This window comes from Chlamydotis macqueenii, chromosome 24, assembly GCF_036417535.1.
Source record: "Chlamydotis macqueenii isolate bChlMac1 chromosome 24, bChlMac1.mat, whole genome shotgun sequence".
Lineage (NCBI taxonomy): Eukaryota > Metazoa > Chordata > Aves > Otidiformes > Otididae > Chlamydotis > Chlamydotis macqueenii.
In genome coordinates this window covers 329,526-341,703 of record NC_141579.1, presented here as the reverse complement: position 1 = coordinate 341,703, position 12,178 = coordinate 329,526, and the positions used below count along the sequence as shown (strand labels likewise).

The 12,178-nt window shown below is 55.8% G+C and overlaps 1 protein-coding gene across 2 annotated transcripts; it reads left to right on the top strand.

Moving 5' to 3' along the window:
• Positions 1-227: 227 nt before the first annotated feature.
• SLC37A2 (solute carrier family 37 member 2) lies at positions 228-10,475 on the top strand. 2 transcript variants are annotated; one of them, XM_086766121.1, is made up of 18 exons: positions 228-313; positions 2,774-2,855; positions 2,960-3,047; positions 3,363-3,441; positions 3,616-3,751; positions 4,188-4,264; positions 4,359-4,525; positions 4,942-4,979; positions 5,219-5,386; positions 5,560-5,650; positions 5,729-5,791; positions 6,267-6,352; positions 7,248-7,296; positions 7,611-7,684; positions 8,159-8,237; positions 8,378-8,475; positions 8,799-8,863; positions 10,208-10,475. In XM_086766121.1, the coding sequence occupies exons 1-18, from the start codon at positions 255-257 to the stop codon at positions 10,221-10,223; spliced, it is 1,515 nt and encodes a 504-aa protein (XP_086622247.1). In that variant the 5' UTR covers positions 228-254; the 3' UTR covers positions 10,224-10,475. The 2 variants fall into 2 exon arrangements, with proteins under 2 accessions (XP_086622247.1, XP_086622248.1); XM_086766122.1 differs by lacking the exon at positions 10,208-10,475 and having other exon boundaries at positions 8,799-8,867.
• Positions 10,476-12,178: the final 1,703 nt, after the last annotated feature.

The following is a 12,178-nucleotide window of genomic DNA, read 5'->3' as shown; positions in this document are numbered from 1 at the left end:
TGGGCTGATAAAAGAGCGGCTGGGGAAAATCCTGGAGCCCCTGCGGGGAGGGGATGTGGTGCGGGTGAGTCGTCGCTGCCCGGTTTTGTGTTTTCCCCTCCTTGCAGGCGAATTTCGAGTCGGTTTTTGTTTTAAGTGGAGCCGGGGCCGGCGGAGAGGGCGGGCCCGGGCCCGGGGCGGGGAGCGGCGGCCCCGCGGGGCGGTGAAAAGGAGCGGCGGGGCCGGGGAGACCGGTAGCTCGGCCGCCGCCCGCCATGAGGGCAGCGCTCGCTCCCGGGGTTCGACTGCTCCGAGCGCTCCCCCGGGACAAGCGGTGAGCGGGGCGGGGGGCGCCGGCGCCAGGATGGGGAACGGGACGGGCCCTGGAGCAGGGGACTGGGATAGGGATCGGGATGGGGACCGGCACCTAAGGTGGTGGTCCCGGGATAGGGACTGGGATGGTGATCAGTGCCGGGATGGTATTGGGATAGACGTGGGGAGCGGGATGGGGACTGGGACTGGTATGGGGACGGGGGTAGGGGCCGGGACCGGGATAGGGACTGACCCTGAAGCAGGAGACTGAGAATAGAAACGTGGAGCGGGATAGGGACTGGTACCGGGATGGTGAGCGGTACCGCTATAGGGACTGGCACTGGGGTAGGGACCGGGATAGGGACTGGTACTGGGATGGGGACTGGCCCTGCAGCAGAGGACCAGGATAGGGACCAGTACCACAGTAGGGACTGGAATTGGGACCAGTACCAGGATAGGGACTGGGATGGGGGCCAGGCCTGGATCAGGGGACCAGTACCGGGACAGGGACTGGCCTTGGAGCAGGGGACCAGTACCAGTACTGGGATGGGGACTGGCCCTGGACCCAGGGACCAACATTGGACTGGGGGGTCACTCATCCGGGCACTGGCACCAGGATGGGAACCAGCACAGGGACCAGCAACAGGATGGGGCCAGGCTCTGGACCGGGGGTTGCTCGCTCAGGGACCAGCATCGCCCCGTGGGCACCGAGCCCGGGGATTTCGGCATGAAGGGGTCACCAAGCCTGGCCCAGGCACCGGGGAGCGGGCAGCAGGGACGCGGGGCGATCCCAACCAGGGCGGCTGCGCCTGGCGAGCCTCCAGCCGTCCTTCGGCTCTTGCCTTGCCTTCAGAATTTGGCGGGATGTGGCCAACACCAAGATCCCACCTGTTTCCATCCCTTTTGGCGAGGCGACAAGCCCACTGCCTGTTTAATTTCATTTAATAGATTTATTTTTCAGGAGCCTGTTGCCAAACAACCCCCATGCTTTTCCACCAGCTGTGATTTTTCCCTGCCAAAACACGTGGGGTAAAAAAAAACCCAAACCAACCAAGTTTCTCTTCCCCCTCCTCGTCACAGCCTCTCCGCTCCCCTCGGCTCAGCTCTGCAGCCATCAGCAGTGTCGGGTGGGTTTTTTTGGAAGGGTTTGTTTACACTTTTTTGGGGCTGGAAACCAGCAATTTTTCTGTGGCGCTGCTGTCTCAGAGCTGGCACCCCGGAGCAGAAAGCTGCCCAGGATTTGCAAGGCATCTGTAATTGCTGCTGCATGAAAATGAAGAAGTGAAACTGCGAAGAGGAGTGAGACCGGCTGAAATTGAAAAAAAAAAAAAAAAAAAAAAAAAGCTTTTTTTTTTTTTTTCTTTCTTTCTAAACTTGGAGCAACCTCGTAATCTCTGTCAGGGCCAGAGCTGCTCCCTGACCACTCGCATCCTCAGTGCTGATGTAAAACCTCCTTAAACGCAGGAGCAACATCCCTATCCCCAAGCCCAAAACCTTTTTCCCCCCCATTTTCCTGAATTTACTTCAAGGAAAAAGGGATAAAGTCGCTACGGGTGGAGGAAGTGGAGCAGGTATTGCTTGGGTCATCCCTCACTCCCCCAGCTTTTTTTTTCCAGCTCATCTTTAATTAACGCCAGGAGTGATGATGAATCAGCCACCATCTCGTGCCCCAGTTTCCACCCGTGACGCCAGGAAGGCGCTTGCTCACCCGGCGGTTTGGCGGGACCGCGGCTTGAGGAAGGGGAAACACCAATTAATGCTCCCCTTAACCTTAGGTGATCTTTTTAAGCCACGCCCTTGGCTATTTTAGGAGGTTCAGCTCACCAATCCAGCAGAATCATCCCTGTTGGGTGACAAGGGGGTATCTTGCCAGGGGAATGAGGAGAAACAACCCTGTTTTCCCCTTTTAATAGAATCACAGACTGGTTTGGGTGGGAAGGGACCTTCAAAAGCCACCCAGCCCAACCCCCCTGCCAGGACCAGGGACATCTCCAACTGGATCAGGTTGCTCAGAGCCCCGGCCAACCTGGCCTGGAACGTTTCCAGGGATGGGGCATCCACCGCCTCTCTGGGCAACCTGGGCCAGTGCTCCACCACCCTCAGTGTAAAAAGTTTTTTCCTTATGTCCAGTCTGAATCTGCCTCCCTCTATTTTGACACCATCACCCCTTGTCCTGTCACAACAGGCCCTGCTGAAGAGTTTTTCTCTGTGTGTTTTTTTAAGACCTGGCAGTTACACAGCAGCAGAGTTGTCCTAAATTTGCATCCGCATCCCGAGTGGAGTCCACGGCGGTGGCTCTCATCCCCGTTACCTGCTATTTTTCTCCAAAACCCATGAATTTTGAGGGAAGGGAAAGAAGAGCATGGCTAACACCAAAGCTGGAGGTGTCTGAGACGTTGGGCCAGGTTTTGCCAGCTGGACGGTGACCGACCCCCCATCCCTGTCCCGCAACCCTGAGCCCTCCACTCACTTTATCCTGCAGCTATAGAGGACTGACGCTGGTGCTGACCTTCCTCTGCTACACCAGCTACCACCTCTCCCGAAAACCCATCAGCATCGTCAAGGTGAGCTCCAACCTTGCCCCAGCTATGGGGAGAGGGGACGTGGGGACAGCAGGCGGGGGGATGGACTCAAGCACCCCAATTTCACCCCTTCTCTCTCCCTGCAGAGCCAGCTGCACCCCAATTGCTCAGCTTTGGGCCCCAACCCTCGCAATGACTCCAACAGCAGCATGTGGTGCAGCTGGGCACCCTTCGGTGAGGCCAAGTCCCCCCCAAAAACCACCTTCGTGGCAGCCAAAATGGGTGCCCCCTGCCCCCCTCTGTGCCAGGTCACGGATGGCGGTTTTGGCAAGAGGCCGGCTGCTTGTTAGGCAGCCGGAGGTAATTAAGCAGCAGGCCAAAGGGCATCAGCGAGTGGCAAAATCAGGACCGGGTCGCAAGGCCGATAGCGCCCTGCCATGCTCTGAGGGCTTACCCTCGTGTTTTGGGGACAGAGAATGAGCCAGTGGCCAAGGGCTGGGCAAACAAAATTAAGGCCGAGCTGATGTGGCCCTAATATTTATTTTCCAGATGGGGACAACTACAAGGAGCTTTTCGGAGCGCTGGATAACGCTTTCCTGGTGGCCTACGCCATCGGGATGTTTATCAGGTACCTAGGTCCCTTGCAGCCCTTTCCGTCTGCACACCAGTTTGCACCAGTCGGCCAGGAAACTGTTTTCCATTGGGATGGGGTGGTGCTAGGATCCGCTCGGGATCTGGGCAATGGCTCGGTGTGATAGCGCCGAGCGGCAGCATCACCCGTGACAGCTCCTTCTGTCCGCAGCGGCATTTTTGGCGAGCGGCTCCCCCTGCGCTACTACCTGTCGGGGGGAATGGTACTGAGCGGGCTCTTCACCGCGCTCTTTGGCCTTGGCTACTTCTGGAACATCCACGTCCTCTGGTACTTCATCATCATACAGGTGCGTCCACACTGGAGGATGCTCTGGATTTTACCACTGCGGCCTCATCCTGGTTTTCTGGTGGCTTTTGGGGATTGCTGTGGCCCAGTTTCCAAGCGGGAGAACGCCGAGCATTTCCACGCCTCGCAAAACCTGGTCACGTGTGGCGTGGGCGCCAAAACCCCTGGGCGCACCCCTCTTGCCGAGCGGGGCAGGCAGCCGGTTTGGCAACACTGGCTGCTCCCGGTTTAGCCATGGGAATGATGCAAATGGCTCTGGGATTGCCCCAGCAGGAAAAAAAAACCCACCAACTGACTGTCTTCTTGACAGCTTTGGGATGGGGGTGGCTATGGCTGAGCCTGGCTACCGAAAACAGTGCAGGGGCTGTGCTCCATGGATCAAGTCAGCACTCAGCGGGTGCCGGTGCTGCCGCCTGATGCTGTCTATCTCTTGCCAGGTCTGCAACGGGCTGGCGCAGACGACAGGCTGGCCTGCCGTCGTGGCGTGCGTCGGAAACTGGTTCGGGAAGGGAAAGTGAGTGTTTCTCTGGTGCGTCCCCCTTCGTCCTCATCCCCGTTGGTCCCGGCAGCCACCCCGGTGATGCCAACCCTGGCTCTGTCCCCACCAGGAGAGGTTTCATCATGGGCATCTGGAACTCGCACACCTCTGTTGGCAACATTTTAGGGTCGCTCATTGCCGGCGTCTGGGTTTCCTCCGCCTGGGGCCTGTCCTTCGTCGTGCCTGGCATCATCATTGCCGCCATCGGCATCATCTGCTTCTTCTTCCTTGTGGAGTGTGAGTGGCGTGATCCGGGGCACAGCAGATGCCCAGCATAATGCTAAAATCAGTGGGGCCACAATTCTTCTCTTTACCCATCTCCAAGCATTTTTGGCAACCCCAAATAATTATTTCCAGCTTATGGCAAGCAGAGGCATGGACTCGACCACCACAGGGATGCTCAGCATCCTTTGGGGTCATCCAGGCAGGCTTAGCCCCTGTGCTGCTTGTTCCTCTCAGCTTGTCTTTCTAGGAAACATTTGGAATTTGAGATTTTACCAGGGTTTTTCACTGCCTGGAAGCAGGTACCCGGAGCTGCAGCACAGCCCCTGGAGTTTCCCAGCCCCACATTTCTCCCCTATGGAAATGCTGGAGGGAGAGCAGGCAGAGCAGCGTTGGTCCAGGCTCTCACAGGATCTCTTTTCTCCCTGCAGATCCCGAGGACGTTGGCTGCAGTCCGCCTCTACATCACGTGAGTCGAATCAATTCCCAACGGGCTCGTCCTGGGCTGGGTGGTCACTCGGTTTATGGCAAAACAACCCAGGTGTCCGGTCATAACGTCAGAAGTGAGAGTGACGTTCAGTTGTCACAGAGGATGCTCATTACTATTCCAGTGTGAGCATCCTCCAGGTCACGTCCCAGCGGCGAATCTCATGTTTCAGCCCCTTGCAGCAATGAGAGCCACATCTCCTGCTTTTGGCTTGTTTTCAGATGGCCTCCGATGAGGAGGGTGCTGGAGGAGTGACATCCAACGAGAAGGATCCTGAAGTGGTCACCTCCAGTGAGGTGGGCCAGAGTAGCACAGATCGCTCCGACAGCCCCAGGGAGCCGTCTGAGGAGCCCGAAGCCATCAGCTTCCTTGGGGCGCTCCAGATACCTGTGAGTCGCGGGAGGTCCCTTGCATCGTGACGGGGATGGAGAAAAGAGCAAAGCCAGGGCGGCTCACCCCATCAACCGGGTGACCACCACGCAGAAAACTAGGGGGAAAAAACCACCATCTGGAGGAGGCTGGGAGAAGGCAGCTCCTCTGATGTCTTCTCCTCTCCTCCCAGGGCGTGGTGGAGTTCTCCCTTTGCCTGCTCTTTGCCAAGCTGGTGAGCTACACCTTCCTCTACTGGCTGCCCCTCTACATTGTGAACGTTGGTGAGTTTTTGGGGCTGGCGAGGCGGGAGTGAGCCTGGCAAGGGGAGTGTCTCCTCACCTCTCTCCTTTCCCTTGCAGCTCATTTTGGTGCTAAGGAAGCCGGGGACCTGTCGACCCTCTTTGACGTTGGGGGCATTTTAGGTTTGTCACGTGCCCGGGTGGAGGGGGTGGATCGGGGATGATTTGGGGACAAACCTGGCCTTCATGGAAAATCCCCTCCATGGAGCACTGCAGTTTATTCAGTGTTCGTAGCATGCAGCAGGCAGCAAATGCCCCTCACTTTTATTTTGCCATGCAGCTGACCATTGCAACACCTTTCTTTGGGTCTCGCTTGCTCAGGCTTTCGTTTTTCTTAGATAAATAATACATTTTGCAAGCGGGGAGGAGGCCAGGGCTGTGTGCAGGTGTAGGGAAACCATCTGCAGGGATAAAGCAGTGTGGATAAATCAAAGCTCTTCACTCTTATGTTATTATATTTAACTCTGGAGGCATCTCGCTCAGAAGTTGGGGGATAAAAAGGCATCGCAGGGTAGCATCCTGTTGGATTTTGGGCTAAGCCAGGGTGAAGCTTTGCCACGGGGGTGGCGCGACCAACATGTCTGGCTCCTTCTTGCAGGGGGGATCTTTGCTGGCCTCATCTCCGACTACAGTGGCGGCAGAGCCACCACGTGCTGTGTGATGCTGGTTGTCGCTGCTCCCATGGTGTGTTGTCACGCGGGGAAAAAACCACTCAGTCACGAGGGTTTCCTCTTGTCCAGCTCATTTGAGTCACGGCTGCCTTCCTCTTCCCAAGTGCCTGGGATGAGCTGGTCACATGCTCAGCGGAGACAAGAGCTGTGATTGATCCACGTGCCCAGATGTTCCCAGGGTGGACATCCAGACCTGGGGCCTTGGAGGGGATTGTAGAGTCCTTGACAGCTAAAAAACCCCCCTTTAGGGATTTTTTCCCTCCATCTTGCCATAATCCTGCTCTGTCTTAAAGCCTCAAGCCTCAAGGCCACCAAGCTGGTCCAGCTTTCGTCTCTTTATTTTCCATCCCAAAATCCCCCGTGCTGACGGCCCCGTGCTCCATCAGCGCTTGGCCAGGATGTCCTTCCCAAGCACCTGCCTGGAGCTCGTTTGGATTTGCTGCTGCAAAATTGCAGCTAATTAGCTGTAACCCAAGCCTGGCTGGCTCTGGGTTGCAAGCCTCTCCCCTTCGAAGAAGCTGGCATGCACTGAAAAGCAAGGACCCCGCATCATATCCACGTCCCCCGATAGCAGTGTCGGGGCAAATCACTGTCTGGCTTCAGCCGGCAGGGAGGCACGCAAGTGCCGCTGGGCCGTAAATCACAGCAGCACCTCTGTTTGCCAGCTGCCAGTATTTCATCTGGCAGGCAGATGGCGGGATGCAGAGCTAAGGGCGCACTTGGATCCCTGTCCTGGCTGGAACTCTCCTCTCCAAACACCACGTACCAGGGGGGCTGTGGAGGTTGGCACCGGTGATAATTCAGGTCCCCGCATTCTCTGTCCTGTCCCAAGGGTGCTGGTGCAGGGAAAACACTTGGGAAAACAGCTGGAATAGCCAAAACTGGTTCATCCTGTGTCTTTTTTCCAGCTGTTCCTGTATAACCACATCGGCCAGAACGGCATTGGCACATCCATAGGTAAGGAGCTCCTCAGCGCAGCTGGCTCCAGTCACCAAAGGGGTGATGGAAGATGCTGTAGACCCACCTGCCTTTATTTCTCCTCTTGAGCCGGGCTCCCCTTCCAGGATTTAGGGGAGGGTGGTGCTGGATGAGCGGTCAATGCCTGCTGGGTGGGAATGCCTGGGGAAAACTGAGATGAGCAGGCGGCAGATGTGCGGGACAGCGATGTCTGCCCACGGGCCGGGGACGATGGATGCGACGTCCTGCTGCTCCTTGTCCTTAAAGACTTAATCTCTTCCTGGGTACCTCTGTGGCTGTCTTGTTCCTCATAGCAATGCTGATCGTCTGCGGCGCTCTGGTTAACGGGCCCTACGCTCTCATCACAACGGCAGTTTCGGCAGATTTGGTAAGATCCCTTGCCCCAGCTGCCTTGCACACGCAGAGGCTGCTCCCTCTTTCCTGAAGGAATGTTTGCTGGGATTTTTAAATTTTCACTTTGTTTTCCAAAGCCTCTGAAGCCCAGTGGAGAAGGGCAGAGCTGTCACACCTCGTGCTGCAGTGTCCCTTAAACACAGCTTTTTTTTTTTTCCTATTGCTTTTTCATCTTGGCTGAACAACTTTGCTTTGGCCCCATTGTGTCTCCCTCTAACTACAATCCTGGTGGTAAAATTTGCTGGGAGATCACCTAGGATAGCTGCCTGCTGTTGGTGATCCCAGTTTTCTTGTGGCTTGCCTGTAGGCAGCATCCGAGTTCGGTCTTCCCACCCATGGCTGGGTCCAATGGATGGAAATTGCTGCTCAGGGTGTGAGTGGCCTCACACTTGCCGGCTGCAGATCCTGAAGCCACTTTTTCTCATGTTTTGCTCCTCCGTCTCTACAGGGAACCCACGAGTCTATCAAAGGAAACGCCAAAGCCCTTTCTACTGTCACAGCCATCATCGATGGCACAGGATCCATAGGTACATACTATCTATGTAGTAGGGGCTGGGGGCTGGGGCTTCGAAGCACTGATTTCCCCCTGGTGCTGTGGTGCTGGTGGGATCCTGGTCCCCTCTCCCTCATGAACACATCTCCTAATGTGGCTCGCGTGCCCTCACAGGTGCTGCGCTCGGGCCGCTGCTCGCAGGGCTCATCTCCCCCACGGGCTGGAATAATGTCTTCTACATGTTGATAGCAGCCGACGTCTTGGCTTGCCTGGTAGGTCCCTCCTCGGCAGGACTTGTTTTGCTACCCTGGATACTCAAGGGCTCCCTTTTAGCCGCCCGCTCGCCAGTGGAGAGCAGGAACAGTCCTCAGGAGGCAGCCGGGCACAGGGCGAGTTGCAAAGCACTGTATTGACTCCAAACCTTTGCCTCCATTCACTTGGCTTTTCCCAAAAACATCCTCCATGGACGGTTTTGGTTCATGACATCTTCCCTAGGAAGAGCCTTAAAAATTTATCTCTTGGCGATGGAAATGCTGGTGGCTGGCAGCTGCAGACCCATTGGTCCCGCAGCGATCTGACACCTTTCCTCTTGCAGCTCCTCGCTCGCGTGGTGGTCAAAGAGGTCCGCGGGTGGTGCGGCTACATGGCGAGAAAGAGAGGGTAAGTACATACCCTCTTGGAGCGGCTCCCAGTTCCGTGATGCCAAAACATGGCATCAGTGCCACTCCAGAAGGACGTTTGTTATCCCTTGCTTTCACTGTTGCATCTCCGCGTGGGCATCACGTCGGGCTTCGCAAGGCTGTCTGCCCAATGTCTCGCTCCTGTGGGCACAAAGACATTTCCACCTTGACCCAGGGCAGCACCCGGAGCATTTTAGCCATCTGTGCCCAGTGCAGCGCGCTTGGTGCTAAACACTGTCCTTGTGTCTTTGTAGCTCTAGCGTGCAGCTAACAGAGTCAGTGCTGAATGGGAAATAGCTCGGCGTGAGTATCCCTGCTTGAGCCCCAAGGATTAAATGCAAATGGAAGCTGATTTGCGCTGATTTCAAGTTTTGCTTGGCAGGTTCAGCTTAGAAACAGGCGCTCTGCTGATAATTTAAGGGCTGAGATCAAGATTTGGGAATCAAAGGATCAAATCACGATGGCTGGGGAAGAGAGCGCAGATGGGCGGATGGGCAGTATGTCCTTGTTTCCCACTGACTTAGGAGATGTTAGCCCGATCAGCAAAACATTGATTACTGCACTCAAAATGGCCAAATTTACAGGCTGACTTGCCCACCCATGCTAATGAGCTTGATTACACAGAGTCTGGGCTCGCTAATCAAATCTGTGGCCAAATTGCTGCAGCGAGGGTGTAAATCATCTCCAAATCAGCACTGGCCCATCTCTGATTGCCACCAAGGCTCCCCCTTCAGCATCAAGGGGGAAGGGGCCACAGCTGGTCCTGGAAACCCCAGATCCCCTACGAAAACGTTTGGTCCTTTATGTCTTGTGTTTGCAGGTGAAAGACCAATAGTCTGAGCCTTGCGTTGCGGTAAGTGCGGCCCAAATCTCCTTCTCTGGCCGCTGGTGGAGGGCTGTCGGGCTCCACTCTCCTGTGCCGGGGCTGGCTGGGTGAGGACTGTCCTGGCCAGGTCTGCACTGCCCCCATTTGCACCAAAATCCGTCTGTTTTGGGCTGGGGAAAGTAGTTGGCTCAGTTTGTGGAAATTCTGCAACAACTTAGAGGGCTTTGGGGAGTGCATTGTCTCCAGAGCAGTTTGCAGAGAGGAGGCGCAAACACTGCGTGGTTTTTTGGGGGACATTTCAGCTTTGGCTGGAGACAAAATGGTGGCTGGATTTCGTCCTTGCGCCTGCTTCTCCTCTGGGCTTGCACTGCACACGGGGCTGGGGTTGCCCGGCAGAGCTGTTTGCACCTCTCCGGCAGCACCGTGGCACCCATCATCCATCCCAGCACCTGCCAAATGTCACCCAGGGCACTCAGCCGCTCATTTCTTTCCCCACAGGTTTAAGGAATTTTGATGTGTCCCCTGCAAGCCACCCCACGCCGAGCAGCCTAGAGGGAGGAGAGAGGCTGGGGCACTCCACAAGCGCGCTTGTCTCGGCAGAGCCGAGGCACAGCCTCAGGCACAGCCCTGTGGGCTTGTGCTGCCACCGTGGGTTTGCTTTGGAGGGAGGCAGCAGCGAGGAACAGTCCAAGGGCCCTGGCTGACTGGTTTTCTGGGCTGATTCTTGGCCGTTGGCCGTTTTATTAATAAAAACGTGTGAAACTTGTGTGGCTACTCCATGCCTTTTCCTGGCAGGGCTCAGCCAGGTCTCCATGAACTTGAGGGCGGTGATTGTGCCCCTCTTCTTGCTTTTCTCCACATGGAGCTTCTCATTTGTAAGTCTTGCCCCACCCTGGCACTCAATATTTCAGGATATCGGACCAGGAGGACTGCACCAAATCACGTAAGGCATTGCCCCACCGACAAAGCACCACTTATTCTACATAAAGAATATCACCAGGCTTTTCACTGAGCCCAAATTAACCTTGTTTTGCTCCTTGTCTCATCCCACTGCAAAAAAAAGAAAACCCTAACCCAAACAAAACAGCATTTTTTCCTCATTCATATGGTTCCTACTTTGTACCATTTAGCCTCAAATGAGAGACCCGTAGCCAGGCGTCAGCCCCTGCGCTGTGGCAAACAGCTCCTCGCACACTGTGGCCACTTCTCAGTCCAGCACAGGCAGCTGATGGTCTTTGTTAGACACCTCCTAATTAGGAGGAGTCCCAGGAGGTTAAACCGGCGCCACTGGCCTGCTGGCCACACAGGCTCCCCCATGCAGAGGTGGCAGGGGCCAGCTGTGCGCTGGCAGAGGGGCCCCCTGCTTTGATGTGTGAGGAGCTGGGGTGCGTGGGGCGTTCGCAAGTCATGAGGTGCATTTCTCAGCTGCCTCGCCATTGAGGGATTGTGCCCAGGCAGGCGCTGGTTCTCCGTCCAGGCGAGAGTAGCACAGGGTGCAAGGGGCTGCGTTTATGCCCGGTATAAATCTGAACTCTAATTGCCTTCACCTCCTTGGATCGTAACCCAATGAGAAAACATCTGGGCCTGATGTGATTTTTATTGAGTGCTGATTTCATCAGCAAAAAAACAAGAAGCATACCTGCTGGCCAGTTGGATCAGCTTGCTGTAAACCCCTGCAAGGTGGTGGAGAGGCACGGAGTGGGACAGGCAACTCAGAGAGCAGCAGCCGCGTGTTTGAGGTGGCGATGACCTTCAGTCCCCTCCACGCTGAGCCCCAGGAGCGGGCGGAGACACCTGACGAGGCTTCAAAAACTCGTTGGTTGCCTGCAGGTCCCTTGGGGAGAAAGCAGGAGAAATGATAGGGCAGGTAGAGAAAAGCAAAATCCCCAATTGCTCTTTTTCCCAGCAAAACAACCCCCACTCCAGGGCAAACCCGATGGAGTCACAGGGAGAGGCGTCACGACAGGATCTGTCCTCAGCAGACACGAAGGGCTGACACTTGCAGCATCACCAGGCTGCGTGGCTCCTGGTAAACGTGGCCTCTGGTGACACAAGGGTCAACGATGCCAGCAGAGATGCCACCCTGCCCCACACACCAGGCTGAGAACAGTGATTTCAGTGCATATGTGACTGAGCTTTCGCTTTACTTAGTTGCCATCCACCTTGTGGAGGAGGACAGGGGCTGGAAATACGTTTTCAGAAAAAAATCCTGCAAGCCCTGACACACGCTGGAGCTTACTGCAAAAGCAAGTTGGTTTGGTTGTGGGGTTTTTTTCTCCTTTTCTTCCTTTTTTTCTCCCCCTCCTCCACGTCCTGCCTGTTCTTTCAGCTGCTCATAGTTTTTCTGGGACAAATTTAGGCCTGGGCTACATCCCGCTCGTGTTTGGAAAGTCTGAGCAGCTTTAGCTGCACTGCTGGGAGAGAGGAGAAAGGGCAGACGGCCCACGGCAGTATTAACCTTAAAAAAAA

Bases quoted from the DNA above. Each gene is read 5' to 3' on its own strand.
- SLC37A2 (XM_086766121.1), top strand. From the start codon at position 255: ATGAGGGCAGCGCTCGCTCCCGGGGTTCGACTGCTCCGAGCGCTCCCC. The intron at 2,856-2,959 runs GTGAGCTCCAAC...CTCTCCCTGCAG, and splicing joins AACCCATCAGCATCGTCAAG to AGCCAGCTGCACCCCAATTG. The intron at 3,048-3,362 runs GTGAGGCCAAGT...TTTATTTTCCAG, and splicing joins GTGCAGCTGGGCACCCTTCG to ATGGGGACAACTACAAGGAG.